Below are 21,368 nucleotides of genomic sequence, written 5' to 3'. Positions count from 1 at the left end.
AAGCACAGGAGGGGCCTGGCCATTGTGCGACACTCTTGGAAACTTACTTGGCAAGTCAGTTGGTGGGAGGCCAAAAGATGTATACAATAAAAGAGAGACACTCGACTGGACTGAAAATGCAAACAAATTGGGTAGCACAACAGAAGAGATAAATTATGCTCAAAAAATAACTAATGGCTGAGTGACGCTGGATAAACAGTTACATATAATAACGCCACTGTTTGTCTCAGCCATTCTAATTGGGAGGCTGGGCAGCATCCGATGAAAACTCTGCATTGCACATTTTCCCTTTATAATGAGGAAGATTTTTCCCTCCCCCCTGAAAGCTTCCCCCCAGTCCCATTTAGGAGCAAACTGAAAGCCCTGGTTTCATTTCACTTTCCCACAGCAAACTCATCCTGGCAGGAACTGCACTAAGGACAAGTAGAAAATGATAATAAATTGAGGACTTGCTCTTACTTCACCTTGTGACAAATCTATCCAGTATGTGACTCAGGGAGGCTGATAAGAGCATGGACTGGGCTGCCGCTTTCCTTTTGACGCTTGGTCATGTGGAAAATAACCCCATTCTAGCCCTCACTCAAAAGGGCTTTCCTTTAAAAATAATGGGTTTTAAAAGGCACTGGATCCTTATTTACACTGTTGGAAAACCAGCAGCTCGCCTCCATCAAAGTGAACGTCACGGGTCTCATTTCATCATCCACTTGGACTAAAGAGCAAAAACAAAGGGGGATCTGCACAAAAAGTGATACGGTCGATGCCATTAATACAAGCGAGAGAACTTGTTAAACCTGAGCTTTTCTTTTAGCATGATACTGTATTGCTAATAAATCCCCAATGAGAATCTTTTGCTTCATTCAGCTCCTCTCAAGTATAGGAGGAAAACACCCCTACAGTGGTGTAGGGGATGGTGAGCATGAGAAAAAGATGGGCTTAGTGACTTCCACCACGGCTCACTCACACTTTGAGCCTGAGACTCTCCACCCCAAGGCACTTCTTTCCAACACTCAGCCTCATTTGTAGCAGAGATGTGCTCTTAGCATTTAATGACTACCCAGAGCCCAGTGCATGTCCCAAGCTACTTCATCAACCCACGGGAGGCTGATCTTCAGCCTCAAATGTGCGTCTAAACTTTTCGCCAGTCCTTAGGCAAAACACCTACATCCTTAGGTATTGACTTGATTAATCTGTTTGAGCACTTCATGTGTCTCTGTCTTCTTGCTTCTGTTGGCTTAAGAAAAATAGAGCTGGCTCCCAGCTTCCCAGCCCGTGATGCTCATGCAGAGGTTAGAGCTGAGGAAGAAAGCCAAGAGGCAGGCAGCCTTGCTTGCCTCAGAGAGCAGCAGGGACCGCGCTGCTGGGGCCGTGACGAGGGTGCTGGGGGCTCCTGAGATGTGGGTGACAGCTCAGAAGTCATCTTGGGTCACACAAAATTGGCTTTGCTTCCTGAAATGGCTGGAAAACTGAGATATCTCTACTTTACGTGTCTTGAGGGAGGCAAGGGAAGCTAGGTTTGTTACCTGTAGTTACTAAGGTAATTGATCAATTATTTAAGTATGACTGATTTTCTTCCCATGAAGCAACCAGAAGATGAAAGTCAATAGTGATTGATTAATTTCCTAGCCACTTTGTAGAGGAGAAGTTGTTTGGGGGGATTGTGGTTATTGGAAAATTCCTGCAACACCCCAAAAGCCTCTGACAGTCCCTATTTGTAACAAAACAGTAATTTCCCTGCTTGTTCCAATTTAAACCCCCTCCTGTCAAAGGCATTTTACTGGAACCAGAAGCCGGACCACTAAATGTTTTTCATGTCCAAAATACTCTGTTCTTCCCAGTTTCTTTTCATTTCATGCTTTGGTGACAAGCCTGGAAGTACATTCATTAGGGGAGAGCTGGTCAGTATTTCTTTATTGATACTTACTTTTCAGCTGAAAAAATGTCTACGTGTTTTTTCAACTATAGTTTTTTGAAGGAAATTTTTGTTTTGTCCTTTTTTTAACTGAAAGAAACACTTTTTTCTATTAGGTTGGGGGGGGTTGGCAAAGCACAAACAACAGTATTACTAGGGATGGTTAAAACTCAGCTGTCACAGTATGGGTCATTTTACACCGACAACAGTGTGCATGAAATGCAACCAAACCACTTGGCCCGTTTGCAGCCAAACTCCTAAAATACCGCCAGCTTCTAATTTGCCTGAAAACTTTCTGCATATTGCCATGACATGCAGAGGGGAAAGTCTCCTGAGTGGGTTTTGATGTATAAACCAAATCACTTCTGCAGCATTAGTTCATCTGCTCTGTCCTGACTTTCCAGCTGTTTATTAGACTAAAGTTACGTCCCTCTGGCTGCTGAGGGCAAGGTAAGATTAATAGCTGAGATGAGCAGCAGCAGGGGGCAGGGGCTGGCAGGTGGACTGACTCGGCGTCCTTTGCTGGGCATTGCTGGGGTTTGGTCGTATCATCAATGGGCTGAATTTGGGGGAATGCAGCATGGGCATGGGTTTCCGTTTCTCTGGTTTGGGAATGTGACAGTGATGGGAAAGGTGAGGGGTTTGGACTGGTGCTGCAAGCTGCAGGGGAAAGTCCCAAACCCAAAATGCCACCTCTTTTTACCACTACGGGCAGGTGGGTATCAAATAAAAACACTATTGCAATGATTATGCAGTTTCTGCTGATGCAGGATGATTAGCATGAAATATTAAAGAAGCTTTTTACAAATACAACCCAAGCCTCCAGCTATCTGTGTAAAACAAGGGTGTTATTCCTAATTCCGCTATATAGATGGGAAGATGGACAGTTACCAACTGTGCTGGAGGGCTTTGGTGGAAGGAGCAGGAGCCGGATCAAACCCAGGAGACTGATCCCTATGTGGGCTCACACCGGTTTGTGCTGCCATGTGTGTGTGGGAGCTGGGCTGGGTGTCAGTGCATTGATGCCCAGATGCCTCCATGTTGTTCCCATGGGATCTTCTCCCCTGCTCCGTCAGACCCAGTTTTTACAGAGCCCTTCAGCACGAGACTGCAGCCGGACATACGCTGCGCCTCCAGCAGCAGATGCTCCAGTGCTTGACTGAATGGGGGCTTCTGTCTGTCTCAAGGAGCTGCTGCTCATGGCATTACAGCGGGGCCAAAAGCATCATTGTAGCTGCTGGCAGGTGGAAAGGGAAAGCTGTGAAATCATGGGAAATGTGTCCCTTTGGCTTCACATGTTGCCTCTCCCTGACACACACACACACACCCAGCTTCGCAGCTAGGTATTAGGAAGCAGAAGTGCTAAGAGCACTTCTCTGTGTCCTGGTGTGGGAGATAAAGTCTTGCTCTATGAAAAAGGGTCTGTTTGTACAGGAATTACCAATGGAAATTTCTGGGTGGCTGTGCTCTCTCCCGCTCTGCTGCAGGATGATTACAAATGGGTGTTCCTTCTAGGAGCAAAGTGGCAGCAAGACCATGGCAGATCCCAATTTCCTAGATTATTAATAATAACAATATCATTTTCTTTCTTCCCTATTTCCAACCCACCCTGTGCTTCTTTTTTAATGAATTCTCTTCTCTTGCTGTAGACTCTGCAGTGACACCAGCCTGATTTGTAATGTAAATAGGCAGCCCAGTGTAAAGGCGACCTGCAAGAGCACCGCAGGGCTCTAATTATAATTTTCATTAAACTCCTTCTGTTTACGAATATCCAAGCAATCTGGCATTGCAGCAGGAGCAAGAGGAAATTAAAGAAACACTACCACTTAGCTACAGTGTCAGGGAGCAGGGACCCAGCTGTTGAGCAGAAACTGAAACAGGGTTCCTGTGGACAAAGTTTTGAAGAGTTATTTCAGCTTTGGCATCCTTCCTCTCTCAAGCTTTTATCCCAGTTGCAGGGCTCGTATGTTTTTCCTTCAGAGGATCTGGCTAGTGCAAGCGTTTTACACGTGATCTATTTGTGACCTAATTAAGGGGATCAGCTGCTAGAGCTCCCAGTGCAATGTGCAGGAAGGAGCTGGGGGAGAGCGGCCGCTGAGCCAGAGCAGGATGGGGCAGGTGGAAGGTGCTGAGCAGAGGCAGAGGGACTGTCAAGCAGAGGAGAGAGCAGGGGGCTTTATCTAGTGAGGCACTGGGGGGGTTCCACAAAAGACCAGCAACACAGAGACATTTGTCCATGTGCCCTGGGGAGCATCCTGCTGAGCTGAGGACTGCTCTGACGCACAGACCTGTGCAGAAAGTGAGGCTTTGCTGGCTGTGCTACATGGACACCAAGAAACTCTCATCTTCGTCTTCCCCTGGACAAGAAAAACAGCTCAGGTGGCTTTCTGCCAGTGTTTCCCCTTCAGAGAGACATTTTTGTAGCTCAGGCCACTGCTGACCCTTCGTGAAGAGAAAGTGCTGCAGGTACCAGCCATGAATTAGACTTGCAGGGGACACCAAATGTGAACACTTTTGTTCAAAAAGCTAAAGGCCGGGGATGCTTTCAGTGTCACTCGGATGCAGGGAGTCTTTCTCAGGCTGTGTGTGGACAGACAGAGGAAAAACTCAGCTTGGCTTTTTGGCCTGAAGCAAGAGTTTCTTCCCCCTTTGGGAAACTGCCAGTAGTAAATTTAAGGTCATAATTCATCTTTGGGGTAACCAGAGGCAAAATAAAATTGCAGTTTGCAGTAAGTGCCTATAAAATAGCAAAGATAGCCATAATTTTGTCTAAGCTGGGTGAGTCCAGCTGGTATCTCATGGGCTTTATACACCCTGTGAGTTTTGGTCTAACCCCTGAATGATTTTAAGTCTTTCTAGTGCGCTTGAGAGTTGATGGGAATGTCCGAGCTGTTCCCAAATTGCTGCTCCCACATCCAGGAGACTCCGGAGAGCTGCACCATTAGAAGACAGGCTGGGCAGCCCTGGCCCAAACAGTCCTTCAGGACAGCCTTGTACCTTCTATGCACATCCTGCCCATATGTTTGCTCTCTCCAGCTCTTTTAGCTAAGCAGACAAGCTTAGCTTGTCCAAGATAGCAGGTCCAGAGGGAATAAGGTATATTCCCTATACCAAACAACCCCTTGGCCAGTTTTTAAACATTTTCACTTTTCCCCTGCATCCCTGTCATGTGAACAAGCACAAACTTCGGATCGCCTTCCTGGCTGAGCAGAGGCAGGGGTCACAGAATATAATGCCCCATTGGTAGGAAATAAATCTCTCTATGAGAAAATTAAATTCCTGCTGATCTCCAGCACTGCTCTGCCTCACAGCCTTTATAGTGTTTAGATGGCTTCATAAACGGTAGCAGATCTCCCGAGGGAAATGGCTGGTGAGTTAACGGCACGTCTTTGATACACTTCACTCAACAGGGAAATTTGTGCTACTGGTGGGAGAAGGTCCATCCGCCCCAGTGCTAAAGCTGTCTGTCATGCCAGGACGCTGTTTGTGGGGAGCAGCAAGGACGTTTGCCCATGTTCACCAGTACAAGGGGGACTGAGCCAGGATGGCCAGTCCTCCAACAGGCGAGGGAAAGCCGGGGCTGCGACAGGTGTGGAGCCTGAGCCTGGAATAAGGCTGTGCCTTATGGAGCATCTGGCTGACAAAAACATCAGGCACTTGTTGAATAAACTCATTATTTTTTATGTCTGTTGCAAATCCAGTCATGTCCCCTTTGTTCCAGTGCCCCCTCTCTCTGTTACAAATCCAGAGAGCCAAAGCTGAGCTATGAGACTGAGGGAGAAGAATAAGGGGGGGGGGGGGGGGGGGAAGCATTGTGGGCACAACAGATTAATTTAATTATGTTTGAGAAATGTAGGTTTGAGTGTTGATGTCGGTTACAAATAAAACAAGTTTGTCATTCTTGTCAGAGTGCTTTTTTGCCTGGATCACAAAGGCACGTGCTTATTAATTTAGCCTGATTGCTAATCTCAGCTATCAGCAATCACAGCAGCATGCAGTACTTAGATGCTGTCAGGGGACACAAGCAGGAACGAAGGGAACAGAGCAGCCTGGGTATCTGATGCTGCTGCACAGACACTTGTCTGCGTCCCCGAGGTCTGAGCCCCAAGGCGAGACGTGGTCCAGGAAAACCAAACGGCCCAGAGGCTGTGTGGGGTGTACGGAGCACAAGCCCCACCAGCACGCAACTGACCCTGATGTGGGAGAAGTTTAGGCAATACAGGGCAATTATTTTACTGGAACATTGCTCCTGGGAGCTATATCCTGAACACCGTTCAGAAAGTCAGTGCTGGGCAACCTCTTCTCTCCAACATTATGTGCAAGAGCCAGCTAATTAAATGTACTGCTGGGCACCCTGTTTAGAGGGTTGTGGAGCAGGAGAGGGGCTGTCACGCTTGTGCTGCACCTGGGGATGTGCCCTTTTGTAGGGACCATGGGCTACGGAGTCTTGCTAGAAAAACTACTGCCAGCTACTGCCTTACACCCCAACGCTTTCTCTCTGCCTTCACACATCTCTGCTGTTTTCACCACTGTGTGGCCCAACACAGCACTTGGAGTAAAAAGGTTTAAGAGTTTTGTGTGCATGAATACTTGTGCATAGCCCGTGTCTTCAGCTGAGCCAGGCTGGTGGCTATACGGGATGTACCGGGAAACCTCAGTCCTTCTGAAGCTGGAGCCTCAACTCCAGACACAAACAGGCTTCTGCACTGCGCCGGTGCCAGTCTCATCCCTAATGTTTAGCAAGGGTTGTGTCTTTCCTAGAATACTAAGCAGCACCCAGATGTGTGAGACCAAATAATGACATATCTTTGCAGCTAGGATGTTTCTGAAAGGCATCAGCAGAAGAAAGTGTAGGGATCAAGGTCAAAGTGGCAGCACTCTTGAGTGTCATTGCCAACACACAAAATGACACTGGGAGTAGAGAGTCCAGAGCACAAAGGTGCCGGGTCAGGAAAAAACGAGGAGGGGAGGACTCGGTGCTGGGCTGTTTAACAGCGGGATGCTCTGGGCTTCAGGAGGGAAGTTGTGCTGAACCACACCGAGGGGTTAAGCCTGCCCAGGCTCTGCACAGGATGGTACTGGGGCGGGAGAAGCCCTGATGCTCGGCTATGGCAGGGTGCAGCCTGAAAGCTGTGTTTGCTGGAGTGTGACAGCCAGCCCCAGCTGCAGGGTAGTGACCTGGCGTGGGGCTCACACCAGCGATGGGGACTTCCCAGCTGCCTCGTGGGGCCCTTGGGCAGGCATTGGTCTTCCAGGCCATCATAGTGACCAGAGTTTGCTTCTGAAACATAAACGATTTAAAGATATAAGGTCTGCCGTTGGAGGCCTTTGTAATGTCTCTGTGAATAGAAGGGGTTTCAGCAGCTTCTGGGGGGAAAACAGACCAAAGCGAGCAGAGAATGGGCCTTATTGTATCCAGTGGCCAGAGTGACCAAAGATGCCTGAGAGACAAAGTGACAAACAGAGACCTCCTGTGCAATTAGTCTCTTGACCTCTGTGGTCCGGCGAGGGATGCTGGGAAAGGAGCTGTGGATCACAAGGCCCCAAGGAAGGTTTCCTTGACAACACTTACTGAAGAAAAATGAGATTGCATGAATGCGGTGGGTGTTAGCACGTGAGATGCTGACTTTAGAAGAGGCAAGGACGCGGCACCTAGCAGAACGAGCCCCTTGGTTAGGGGGATGTGAAGCAGCGGCTCAGTGAACTGCTTTGTCAGAGAAACTTAATTAAACACCTACTGCAACCATTAATATTTATTTAGAAAAGCAGCCACTGTGGTAAAAGCAGACTTTTTGTTTAATAATTTTTCTACCCGCAAAATCTTCTCCACCTTGAATAGGCACTGGCACGACAGGAATTTTCTGCTCACTGCTGATAGTTTCACCAAACTGCAGCTTGTGTTTAGGATTCTTTAGATCTAGCACTGTTTCACCATTTACAAGCACAAAGCAATTGCATAGAAAGACTATGTATAATAATATAATATATCATAATAATACCAATAATACCAATACAATAATAATAATAAACAAAGCAGACTGATGTTTAATATTGCCAAACTCAAACTGTTTTATAAACAAAACAAAATAAACTAAAACTGTTATATAAAAATACATGTATTCAAAACCTAAATAGATATATTTTTTAAATGATACATTTGAGACTTTTTAATTTCTTCCTGCTGTTTCAGCTAGCTGGACTTAAATTTTCTTCCTTATAGGATGACTCATAGGGATAGCAGCGCTGTGACTTTGCCCTGACATCAACCATTGCATGAACAAAATACTTCAGGAAATCAATGCAAGTTTTTCCGCAAGAAAAGACCCGTGACCTTTTTCAGTGAAAGTCTTGGCTGCTCGGATGGTGTTTGCACAGTAGACAAACAAAGAGCATCTTCTTAAAAAGCAAAGCCAGTTGGCAGGAAATCAAATGCTGAATCAAGGTGTCGGGAATCAGCCTGGCAGCCCTGAACATCACGGGAGCACAGTGGTGACCGAGGCTGCAGCTGAGGCTCTTTCTCAGTTCAGGCTAGAGAGAAAGTAAATACAGGGGTTTAAGTTGCAATTTTTGTCCGTGTGGAAGCTATAGATATGCACACAGGGGTTCAAGGTGGCTGTGTACACCACAGAACAAGGGCACTGCAAGACTCAGAGCAGATTGTGAGGCTGTGTCCTTACAGCGGTGAAAGAAAAGGAGCAGCAAAAGATTTTCCAAGTTGCTTTATTATAATCCAAGTGGAAAATTGTCTAGGTTTCTGGGTAGAACGTTTTTTCTTCTTTTTTTGCAGGAGTATCTCCCTTAAGTCCTGGCTGGCCCATAGCAGTAGGATCAGCTTTTCCCATTTGTTCCTTTTATTGAGTGCTTGTAAATTTATTTCTAATATTTAATTTTTAAAAGAAATCTCTTATTGAAGATGAACTTGGAAAGTGTGAAGGCAGGTTTACTTGCAGGAACAGACACAGATGGACATGTGTGTGTATAGGCAGGGCATCCTCTTGGCACGTCTGTACCTGTCACTGGGCTTTCCAAGCATCTTTCCTGCATCTGTACGAGTCATGTCAACATCTTGAAAGTAATTTGTTATTTTGTGTCCCAACTGATTTCAGAAATGCAGTGAAAGACACAGATCCAAACCAAATAAGATTAAAGGCTTTAAAAGCTTAATAAACTAAGAAAAGCAAATCTAGCTGATAACATGGTCTTAATAGTGGGAAATAAAGGACAGGGAGTTAAAGAATTACAGGTAACTAACTGACTTGTTCACCAGAATCCTTTCTTCCTTAGCAGTTTGGAGGCACAAGGGGAACAGGTTGAACTTTCCAGCTTATCAGCATGACAGGAGCAACAGAAGACAAAGATGAGGGGATAGAAAAGATTTAAGGGACCAGGATTCAAACAAGCACCCCCCCAGCCCATGTTGAATCAGCTCAGTGTGTCCTGCTGGCATCGGCATCTGCCAGTGACACTGTCTTGCCAGAGCCATTGGAAATGCAGCTGGAATAGTTTGAACCCCCCAGCAAGAAACTGTTTTGCATTTTGAGATGTTTTCTAAGACCATTTTCCTATTCTGCAACGGGGTCCATCAGGCAACGCTCCCCTGCAGCTCTGGTAGAGCTTCCCTCTCTGGCAAAGTTTTAACGGTGTAAAGACCTTGAGCATGTCCTGTCCTGCTGGCTTACAAAGCCTTTCTTTGGTCACTGTGTGTGAGCTATGTGATAGGACTCTGTAAACTGCAGAACATCTTCTTTGCCTTTCTTATCTTTCCTGGCTGTATAAATGAACGATGGCCCAACAGAGAGCTTTGGCTTGTTTTGTTTGCCTGGCTAACAACTGCTTCGCACAGTTATTTGCTATTCCAGTTTCACTCAGATCAGCAGAAATGCGGAGAGAGAAGTCTGCCACAACTACTCTGATTTTAGTACCGCAACAAATCATTTAATTTTAAAAATGAAAGGTAAAAATGTTCTATGAGCTAGAGAAGCAAAAGGAGCAGAAGGAATCCTAGTTTTAATAAGAATAGTCATAAAGAAGAAAAATTTGTCCTCCCTGATGGAAAGGCCCTGTCAGCTTTGAATGGGTTGAAACCTGTGCCACAATCTGTGAAATTTCTCTTTACAACCAATCTCTCTAGAATATAATAGGCTTTCTCAATGGAATAGTGTGAATCATCATAAAAAATGCTACAGCCAGGATATTACTCTGTAGAAACTTGGCAGCAGCAGAGAAAGATGGCATTTCCCCTGCTCAACAAGAGGGTCCAGGAGAGGTTCAGCACAAGGGTGCAGATATATCTGTACCCGTAGGCAGGGGCAGACGCTGACCTTGCCGTTTCTGAGCCAAACTGAAGGATCCAGGACTGCAGGCTGCCCAGCATTCTGCACATCTGCAACCCCAAATCAAGGCCAGCTTAGCACAAACATCAGCCCTGTTTACCTGCAAATCTCAGCAGCGTTCAATGGGTAAGCTTTGCACACAGTGTAATGAGTGAAATGCTTGTTTATCTATTTGCTTTCAGCAAATATTTCCGTAATTATGCTAGGTTCCTGGGGAAACAGGGGCAAGCCCAGGGTAACTTCAGGCTGCATGTCTGACAGCTGGATTGCAGCACAGACTCGCTACCTGTGTGTCAGTAATACAGTCTTAAGAGTTTCATCAGTAGCATTTGTGCCTGTCATCAACACGCATCTTACAGAAAATTGTTTTTATTTTTATAAATGAGGAAACAGCTTGCCTGAGCTTGCACATCACACAAAGGCACACAGACCCAGCTCTCCTTAGCTGACCCAGCATACAGGCACAGCCGATCTCCGTACCAGCTGAGTCACGCCTGCAGCTCCCCAGGACACAAAAACATTTTTAAAATGCAGAGGGAATGGAAAAGGGACATAAATAAGGACAGAAACAACCTAGAGACAAGGGCAGTTACACTAAGGAAGAGGGAAATATGACATGAAGCTAACTTCTGGGATGATGGGGAAAAATACAGTGTGGCCAGAGACTGGAGACCTCTCTAGGAGCTGTGTCCCTTCTGAAGTCGGTGCAGGTTGGCAGGTCCATCTCCAGGACAGCTGGGTACCTCTCACTTCACAGACCAAGGTCTTCTTTGGTCCAAACAAGTCAGGAAACATCACAAAGCTGTGGAAGGACAAACTTTTCCCTTTTTATACAGCCCTAATGGTGAATGTTCATTTGTGAGGAGAAAACACTTTTCCAGACATGGATGCCCTGATTCCGGAGTGGGATAGCTCATGGCATCAGGCATGGGATCTGTCTTTATCCCCCTTTCCAGGGCCTGAAGGCAAGAGGCAAAGCCGAGCAGGGCATTATCTCCGCAGAACACACTCCCATTGTGTCCCCTTGGCTAATTACTGCACCACGGCGCTGGCTCTTGTGGCACATACTCCCGCGTTAATGTAACGCACAAAGCCAATTAAATGCCTGATTGGATGAAGCGGTCACAGTCAAGTGACCCACTGCCAGCCAGTCAGGTTTCAAAATTTCCAAATATCATTAAGGTATGTGCGTTAATCCCCTCCTAAAAGATTATGTGTTTAACCTATTACTGCTGCTTCTGATGAGATACAGAAACTCGGCTGTGCTCGGGGGAAGAGCAGGCTGGACGGGAAACGAGCAGCACTGGCCCTGTTCCAGCCCGGAGCGTGGCCGCACAGCACATCCCACAGCACCTTCCAGGTGGTTCAAATGGATCAGAACATGGCAGTGTCTGTGGCTTCAAAGGGAAGACTTTTGCAGAAGAGAGAGATCTGGTGACTACCTCTGTTCCCTCCCCACTCTCTCTGCCCCTCCTTTGCCCGTGAAGAGAGATGTCAGAGAGGGAAAGCTGCTTACTACCACCCTGGTTGATCTCCCTTAACCAGGGCTGCTATAGATTTCTTTGAAATACAGATTTCTGTTGCACTTCCAAGGTAATGTCAAGAATTGCAATACCTTTCTAGCCCAAGAGAGACGTGGAGGTTATTTCCCCGCTGACCGAGGGAGGAGGAGGAATAATGGTCATTTCATAGATGTGGCCTCTGTGATCTTACAGCTTGACTGGGACCTGCAACCACTCACATCCTGCAACGCTTTAAGTCATTACAGAAGCTCCAGTGCTTGGTCCCCAGCTGCCATTTAAAAGCCAAGCCAGGAAAAGATGTCACATGGCTGATTATACACAGAGGACTAGGATAGCCCATGGTTAATGTCTTAAATAGTACTTAGATTAATATTGACTATTGATGGTAAATTGTAATGATTTATTTAGGTGAAAATAAACATGAAATGTCATAATGCAATCCCAGTGTACTATTATGATAATTAAACCACTTTAAAGATGGGGAAATCTCCTGCTGTGCCTTAGCACTAGCAAAGCTGCTGGTCAGTGGCGGGAGGCTGGCTGCACTGTGTTAGTGAAGACAAAGATCTCTCTGCGTAAGGCTGGGCACTGGGGAAAACCCTGCAGGAATGGCTTTGACCCCTCCACTCACTGTTTCTCCTACAGACATAGCATCTAAAGGCTGGGAGGACGTAAAGGCTAAAACACAATTGCACATTTATTGTGCTCTTTCAGCTGCATGCGTAGCACAGCAGTTCAGATCCAGGTCACCAGTTGTTGCCCGATACCCAGATGATGGCTACAGAGGAAAAGCACATCTTTATGCAAATATGATTTGAAAATCAGACCCAGCACTTCAACAGTAATGGAGTTTTATTTCTAGAACATAGTACTAGCCTTGAACCATGTTATTAGTGCTGGAGAGGAGCACAGACTGTCCTCCTGGAAAACTGATGTTTGCAGAATTTCTTTACTGGCTGGCAGCATTTTTTGTGGGGCGAAGGTGGAGGAGAGCATTTCCTCCTCTCTGATACTTTGATGGATGTGTACTGGAGAGCAGAAACATGAGAGGTGTCACAAATGATGAAGTGGTGTTGAAGGCTCTGACAAATGAGCTCTTGAAAGTCCTGCTGCAGCCATTTAAGATGTTACCATCCCACTGCTCACCTCTGCCCGGGCCACCTCCCCATTGCAAAGTGCACAGAACAGAGGAATTGCCTCCACAGGCACTGGAGCTCACTGGTCTGTGTTAGCTTAGCCATTGGAGGAAATGAAATGAGTACAGGGTGGAAGGGGGGGCATGTAGACATGTTTTGTCCTACTGACCTGGTTCATAGGCAGTAAATTGCTTTGGGAATGGAGTAACGTCTTCAGCTGCTGCAGTGATTTGCTCAGGGACCATACCAAAACCTTGAGAATAAGTGTCATGAGTCCAGGAGCTATAACTCTCCTTTTCCTTCTCCCTTCCAGCTTGCTGCATTAGAGAGGCAAGTGTTTGATTTCCTGGGATACCAGTGGGCCCCCATCCTAGCCAACTTCCTCCACATCATCATCGTTATCCTTGGCCTGTTTGGCACTATTCAATATCGACCTCGCTACATAGTGGTGGTAAGTAAGAGCCGTTTCATTCAGAGCCATTCAAAGCCTTTCGCAGCCTTTGCTCTGGTGGGATATGGCACGTGACGAGGAACGGAGTAAAGCCCTTGGGAAATCAGGCACGAGCACTGCAAACAGTTTTAGCAGGAGGTGCCTGGCTGTGTTTAGGAACACATTGTTCAGTGTGCTGCACTTTCACCATACTTACGCCAAACTTGGAAGATTTCAGATAATTATTACTGGTACCAAGGTAACACTGAGACACGGCACAACAGAGAGGGAGAGCTAGATGCTGGACAAATGCATGACAGAAGCTCTTCCACTCCCTCCAAATTTCTGCCCCTGTGTCTCTAATAAAGTAAGAAATCATGTGCACATGGGAAACAAACAGAGGAAAGGGATTGCAGTGCTGACTCAGGGCATTTAACTGCCCCCAGCTGGATCACATATATATAAACTAATTCTAGTGACTTCCTAATGTTTATGGCTTCTCTCCCTCCTATTCCCTTCTAGTATGCCATCTGGACTGCGGTTTGGGTCACCTGGAACATCTTCATCATCTGCTTTTACTTAGAAGTGGGAGGGCTCTCAAAGGTGGGTATGAGCTTTATAGGTGGGTGCTCAGGCTTTGTATTAAAGGGGATGGAGCCTGGCTGTGAGAAGGGAGGGGGGTCAGGGTGGGTGGTGGAGGCTGCCTGGGAGCAGGTCCTGCCCTCTTGCTTATGGAGCAGGCTGCCTTCCTAGGGGCTGGGGGACTGTGGCTTGTTGTATGGTAGAAATGAGAAGCTGGTGGTGATTTCTGGAGCCCTTTGCTGGTCAGTGCAGGTGGTGGCTGGAGTAAGCCCTTCCCTCGCAGCGTGTATTTGCTTTTTAAAGGTGAGAGCAAGGCTGGCAGCAGAGCTGTCCTGAGGGGAGATGGGTGCGAGGGCTAATTCCCAGCCGTGATGCAGAGGGGGCTGGGGAAGGCTATGAGCTGATTATATTACAGATGCTTGATCCTCTTATGATCTGATGGCACCTTGGGAAGAAGGGGTGTGACTTGGAGGGAAAGGGCCTCGTGCAGCCTTGAGCGTGCTCTCTGCCAGCCTGTCCCAGGGAAGAGCTGCAGCAGGAGCCCAGTCTGGCTGGGCTGACCTGGACCATGGGCTTTGCTGTAACTCTGCACCTGATCAGCTTTGGACATTTTGCCTCCCAGTCCTGCTGAAGACCTAGTGCCCTTTGGCAGCAGGGACAGGTACCTGGTTGTTGTCACACCAGATTAAATACTTCCCGTTGCAGCTTTTGGGAGAGGCTTTTCTCTCCTGAACAGAGGAAAAAAACAGAGGGATGCTGGGGAGGCTAGTGTATCCCCTCTGGATGCAACCTCAGGGGTGATGTGGCTTCCCTGTCTTAATTCTTCCTTTTTAAATACAGTGGTAGTTATTCATGGCTGTTGGCCAGGGGTGTTGTGAGTTAACGCGTGAAGCCCTTTGAAGCCTAGATAAGCTAAGTATTGCCGCCTGCTTAATGAGGGGTGAGTCAGAAACAATAAAAATGAGAGACAGGCCCTAAATTAAGCCTGAGCTTTAAGCAATGTATTACTAAGTGTTGCTGTAGTTTAGCAGACTCAGAGCAATTATAGGATACAGGTTCATTTTGGAGAACTCTACATCTGGCCTGAATTCCCAGGTCATACATCTTAAGTTGCAGTCATAATTGGAACTGCACTATGGGTTTTTTTCAGGCCTACAGCAAGTCATGAGTGACAGCATAAATCCTTTGCAGATAAGAAAATGTAACTTCCTAATTCCTCAATCTCCATTTCCCCTCTCAATTATCCACAGAAAGTTTGAGAAAGTTCTTGCCCAAACCAATGATTACTCATGGTCTAAAAGCTCAGCCTGAGATGATCTTGGTGTTGGTTATGACCAATTAAAAAATAATTTTATGTAACTACTTAAATATTCCCTTCTGCAGAGGAAATATTGGTTTGATAAACTGCTTTGGGAGCTTCTGTGACAGCCAGTGTTTGCTTCCAGCCAGCTGATTACTTGTGTTTACTAATCCCAACCTGCTGTTGGGTTGCTGTTCTGCAATTCAAACAATGTGGCAAACTTTCCCTGCTTCAGAAGAGCTTCATTTCATAACCTTGCCCTGTGCTGGGGCTCACTTTAGCAAAGCCAGCCACAGAGAACCTTTATTTAGCCTATGGGATGACACTTGTGATTGGGGACATTGATTTTTTTTTTTTTTTTTTTTTTATAGAATTGGGCTGCAGTAAGAAGTTATCCACTCAGTCAACTTTTCCTCTAGAGCTGCAATAAGAAATTCATGCTGTTAGTTTGGTGGTAACTGGCAAAAACAACAGAGTATTTGTGCTGCTTTGGCAGTAAAATGCTTCAGCCTTGCCTCTGTTCTTAATGAGTTACTTTCACTTAAGGCTATCTTGTAAGAAACTCATGATGCTGCTTTCTTTCCTCCTTGTCCCCTTTAACTGAGGTTATTTGGGTCTCTGTAATGACAAAACAAAACCTCACTTCCACATGAGAACAAAAGATACTTTTGAAATAGGAGTTAAGGTTTCCGTAGGACAGTGTGCTGCTTTGCAGGCTGGACTCGAGTAGCATCGCTCTCCTGCTGCATCTCTAGAAACCTGACCCAAAGCTGACATCTGCTGAGTCTTCTTGATCTCGGGGTCAGGATCAGACCCTAGAAGGACACCTGGCCTTGGATAAGCAAGTGCTGGGCAAGCCCTTGGAGGGGACAAGGGCAGGGCAGTCTCAGCCAGGGTGTTCATGGCAGCAGTGCAGCAGCAGCAGGGTGGGTACCTCTGTGCACCAGGGGGCCTTGGGAGGAAGCTGTCCCTTAGCTCCTAATAAGAAGTGAAAGTCCAAGCTTGTAATTAGCCTGGCGGGAAGCAGGTAGATTGTATTAGAGGAAGAGCTTTGGTGGCATGAGGCTGATGGAGCTGGTCAGGTAAACACCAAGTCATTAACTACTGGACTAAGCACGAATATGCTGGAGAGTGTTTTGGACGGGGCTCTGCTCCTGTGCAAGTCCCTGAGATGTTGGTAGCTCTGAGGAAGGTCTTCACCTGCTGTTTCCTTTGTGATTCCTGGTGAGCCTGTGGGGAGTACCATTCCTGCCAGCCCTGTGCTTACCCCTCCATATTCCTGACAAGGGCAGCCTGCCAGGGAGGTCTTTGTCAGCAGCTAGATAATTTATAATGACAAAATGCAGAAAGAGCAGTGATCTAGAAAGAATGGAGTTTAACTTGGTGGCTGGTAACGACAGCCCAGTGCAACCGAGACTGGTGATAATTCAGGTGGGGTGAGAAAGGATTCAAGTGTTTCTGCTGTAACAAGTTTAGGAAGAGCCTGGAGAACTGGGAAAAAAAAATGAGGAAAAAGTTATGTGCACTTACTGCAAATAATTCTTTGTGCTCTGGTGCCTAGATCTGATTGCACAGTGGTGAGGGAGTATAGGATGCGAACAAAAAAGTGCTGAGCATTACAGGGCTGAGGTGAGCAGGGACACTTATTCTTGTGCCTCCCTTGCTTTGGGTGCCTGACTGATCTAATAAACAGAAACCAGGGGCACCAAGGCCGTGGGGTTGTTGAGGTAAGGTCCCATGTCAGTCAATAAACAACTGGGCAAAGGGGTTAAGAGACTATATCTTCATTATTCTACTAACAGCAGTTTATATAGGCTGGCAGGTGTGTGGTTGTTGACCTGCAGTTTGGGGGCTAGCTGTTTGCTTTCCTTTACCAAGCAATCACTTCTCCACTGCCTCTTTCCTCTGTTGGGTTGTCTGCCCATCACTTCTCACCCTCTCTTTCCTCCTGTCTTTCAAAGCATTTCTCGAAGTGCTTCTTTATCCTCCAGGTTCCTCCAGCTGTGCTTCCTCTCCCCTGGCCATGGAAACCCTGAGAATAGCTGCTCTGGTTAGCCCTGCTCAGGGTAGTTAAACTACTTATTATTGTAATATGTAACTTATTATTGTAACTACCCTGAGTTATTTTTATTGAAAAGGATAATGTTCCTTCCTGCTCTGTGAATCTAGTCTCTACTTCTTGGAAGAGCTAAACTGACCTGATTTCTATCTTTCTATTCTGAAAGGTGGGGTTTTTTTTATCTTGCAATCTTTTCCTAGTAGGAATAAAAGTGTGAAATATGGCACAGCAGAACTTCCTTAGGTGCCCAGACACAAATGGATCAGCCTAAGTGTCTAAGCAAGCACTTCCCTTGTTGCTGCAAGGGCCTCCCTAAGATGTAGCCTGTGCCAGCTTTCCTGCAAGCACTTTGGCAATGAGCAGGCAAGAGATACAGCAATCTGGATTTGAAGGGTTGCTTTTCAGCATGGCAGTGAAATGGTGATGTGTTTCTGAGTGGCTTTTGGCAGCACTGCAGCGCTAACTTACCCTGCTCATACTTCTGAGCACACTTGCAGCATCTGGGGGAAATGCAGCCTCTGAAAATGTTGTACCACTGCTCTGTGGTGGGGCTCACAGCCGAACTTCCAGATTGCTCTTCATCCTCCTCTGGTCTGTTCCTGTTCCATCTCCCTCTTTTCTTGTCCATCTGGCCATTTGGTTAGGAGAATTTTTGGGAGCTATCTCTGAAGTTTCTAGGCTGTGCTTGAAATAACATGTTAAGCTTCTTCCTGTCTACTCGAGCGTGAAACACAGTCCCTTCTGCAACCCCCCAGTCTGAGTTAATTATTAAAATCCTGCTGTTAAGACATATGAGCATCTGTCTGTCCAGCTGCCATGCTGATTGACTCTTCACCATGTACTTAAGAAGTGTTCAGAGAGGTCTGAGGAACTGGTGTTGTGTATTTCAATGTATCCCTTTGTCTTCTCCCTCTGGAATTACTCATCTTGGAATGGTGAATTTTTTTTTTTTTTTACCTTTCCTTTATATTCCCTCTTGCCTACCCGGTGCTTTGATCTGAATCCAAAGCTGTGGTGGTGGTCAGAATCTCCTCTTGAAATGGAAGCAGCTCTTATTAGTCAGATGGGGGGGTATTTGTATTCCAGAGAATCTGGACAGCATCTTGGGATGACTTTGTACCTGGAGAAAATACTATGATGAATAAATGCATGTGTAATTACAACTGTCCCTCAACTCCATATAAATTTGGAAACTGGAAGCCTGAGATTTGGACTTTAAATGCTGTGGCACTGTCAACAAGCCTGCTGAGAGACAATGAAAGTGCTTCTCTGTTGTCTCAGGGTGATAGAGCTATTCAGCAAACATGACTAAAAAATAAACATGGTATTTCATATTCTGGTAAGAAATGTTTCCAACTGAAAAGATTTAAAATGTCTCTGCTGTCAAGCTCTGAGGGCTCCCATACAGGGTTCAATTTGTTCCAGAAACATCGTAGTGCTGGCTTGCCTGATAATGAAGGGAAGTCAGAGAGAGGTGGTTCAGAAGCTGTTAACAACAAGAAATAAAATAATCTTTGATAGTGTCCCGTAGAAAATAATTTCAGAAAACTATTTTAGAAAAGGAATGCAGCTGGCTCTGTGGGTGTCAGAGATAGGTGTGAGTTTTCCTGTGGGACACAGTGGGGAGAGGCTGGGAGTGGAAAATAGACTCTGTAAAATGTAGGTACTACAGTTTTAGTGCTGTTGTCTTCCTTCTCACATGGATGGCAAATGGATGGCAACCAGATGCTACAACAGTTCAGAGCGATATGTGGTATTTTTTTATTTTTTTTTGGCTGGCCTTCAACATGCTCCTGTAAAGGACCTCATATCACTCTTTGCTCATATTTCAGACTGAAGGTTAAAGAGGAAGCAATAGCCCTTCACATCACAGCCTGTCAAAAAACAAGGGGGAGTGCAGTTACACACACATCCTTCTCCCCTTACAGCAGGGCTTGCTCACTTCTGGGACTGATTAACATCTTCCAACCTGCATACCACGTTTGGGAGTATTTCGGTGTGTTTAGACTTCAAATGTCTTGCAGAAAGGTTTTGGGAAACAGCTGTTCCCTCAACTTTCTTGCAGCTGGTTCTTTTCTCTTTATTTCAGTGTGCTGTTCCCATTTTGTAGTTTCATTTCTTTTTGACCACCTCCTTGCAAATGAAGCTGGCAAACTGCAGGAGACATCCTGGGATTGTTTTCCCAGTCTCCCAGCAAGCACTGAGTAACTGGAGGTCAAATAAGTGATTTTCTTCAATGCTCTTTTATTGTGCCCCACCAGCACAGGTATCCAGTGAGGACGTGCAGCCGGGGAAACAAGCAAAGGAATGGCATTGCTTTGCACGTTGAGACCCTTTCATTCATGCTGCCCTTGTGCCCTGCAACGCTCTAGGCAGATGCTCGTTCAGAAAGGTGTCTCTGTGAACGCGAGGGCATCCACAATCCCTGTGTGCGATCAGTATTCATTTTACATCTGAGAGATGGACGGCTCGTCTGTGAGTCATCGTGGTGCTTTTAGAATCCAAATGTGCTCAGTTTTTCCAATCTGTTCTTAACTGAAGTATAATTTTTTGTGTTGTTGTTGCACAGAGCTGGAGCGTGATTGTAGGCAAAAAGCAGTGAGTGCTGGTTAGGACCTACTGTTCCTCCACCTGCCCACCTCCAGCCCAGCACTTGTTCTGTTTTTTCAGGCTTAATTCACAAGCAAGTTCAGCTTCTGCAGCAAAGTTAAGCCAGAGCCAATTCCATAAAGGAGCTTCAAGAAGGAAAGCAGTCTGTTTCTTACTTTGCCAAACACACATAGACGCCTCTACAGAGCCGAGAAGGCACCAAAGGGGCTGTTTGCATCAGTGAGGCAGAAGGTTTGGGAAGGCACCATCTGTGAGCTGGGAGAGGGAAGCCCTGGGGGCTGAGGTTAAGAGTAGATCCTGTGGTGCCCTGTGGAACAGCTTTGTTTCTGTGCTAATTGGGGGAAGCCCCAGGCAAAGAAACAAGAATTGAGTCTTTAAAAAAAAAAAAATAAAAATGATTTTTTTCCTTCCCTAACCAAAGTAGTGAGTGGCTTGTGAAAGGGAGAAGAGCACAGCAGCTTGGAGGGCTGGATGTTGCCAGGAGGAAAAGCTTTGGAAAGACCCATGTGTGTCAGAACATGCAAACTTGGAGAGAAAGAAAAGCTGTGCAGAAAAGATGCAATTTGGTGGATATGTGAGATGTCTGTGGACCACTGAAGAGCAATGCCCAGCAGAAGGAGCAAGCCAAGGGCTCTTCTGCCAAAAAACTCAGAAGCTGGGAGAGAAACCTAGCTCTAGAAATGAAGATAGCATAGCACCTTGCACTGTGTGCATTATCCTGGAGCTGCCAATCTAATGATTATTCCCCATTGCTTTTAAAAGGCAGACAACTCCCTTTAAACGCCCAACTGTTAATAGAGTTTTCCCTATTGTCTTTGGTATTCAGGCTGCCTCTGTGCTTGTGCCACACTTCATCTCTATGCCTTTCTCCATCTACTGTAAAACACATCCCATCTGTTGTGGTGATTATGTCAAGAGTTTGGCAGCTGTCTTCTCACTTAATTGTCCACATTTCTTAACATGTGCTTCCTGCAGCATATTTTTAATAACAGCTCTGCAAACTCTTTTTGAATATCTGTGGTGGAGCGGAGAGTACCTACACAACGTGCCTAGCGTGACAGTTGGTTTCTACTCACAGGTTATCTGGCTGGCATCCAATCTTTCTGCCCTTGTAACTCAAGTTTGCCCCTGGATACAAACCTGGACACAGAAAAGTGTACCTGCAGGGCTGCCTGGCTAGGCTCCCCACATTGGTTGCGGAGACAAGTCTCTCTCCGGAGGGTAATTCAGAGCAGGAGCCTGGATTAGTTTTTCTGAATCTCTTTTTCCCTCTTGACTCCACAAGGAACTGAGGCAAAGGAGCTGCCACGTGAGGTTCCCCATGTAAGGAAGTGTGAATACCCCAAGCTCTGACTGCTGCTGTTCTGGGAGCCACTTCTTTCCTACAGGGACTGTGCAGGACTCTGACATGAGCAGTGTGAAGTAGTAAAAGGACAGGTGCTACAACTTTTAGTAGTGGTTAGGTGGGGTGTGTATATCCAGTACC

The 21,368-nt window shown here is 46.3% G+C and overlaps 1 protein-coding gene across 2 annotated transcripts in view; it reads left to right on the top strand.

The window, feature by feature from the left end:
- NKAIN4 (sodium/potassium transporting ATPase interacting 4) overlaps positions 1 to 21,368 on the top strand; it is a 63,443-nt gene that overhangs the window by 22,691 nt on the left and 19,384 nt on the right. For both annotated transcript variants that reach the window (XM_080403984.1, XM_080403983.1), the window contains exons 2-3: positions 13,215 to 13,352; positions 13,854 to 13,934. In XM_080403984.1, the coding sequence (XP_080260110.1) occupies positions 13,215 to 13,352; positions 13,854 to 13,934 (219 nt within the window). The remainder of the gene's footprint in view (positions 1 to 13,214; positions 13,353 to 13,853; positions 13,935 to 21,368) is intronic.

Source organism: Falco punctatus (assembly GCF_963210335.1).
Source record: "Falco punctatus genome assembly, chromosome: 10".
NCBI lineage: Eukaryota > Metazoa > Chordata > Aves > Falconiformes > Falconidae > Falco > Falco punctatus.
The sequence above is the reverse complement of the archived record's forward strand: the minus strand, read 5'-3'. Positions and strand labels throughout refer to the sequence as shown.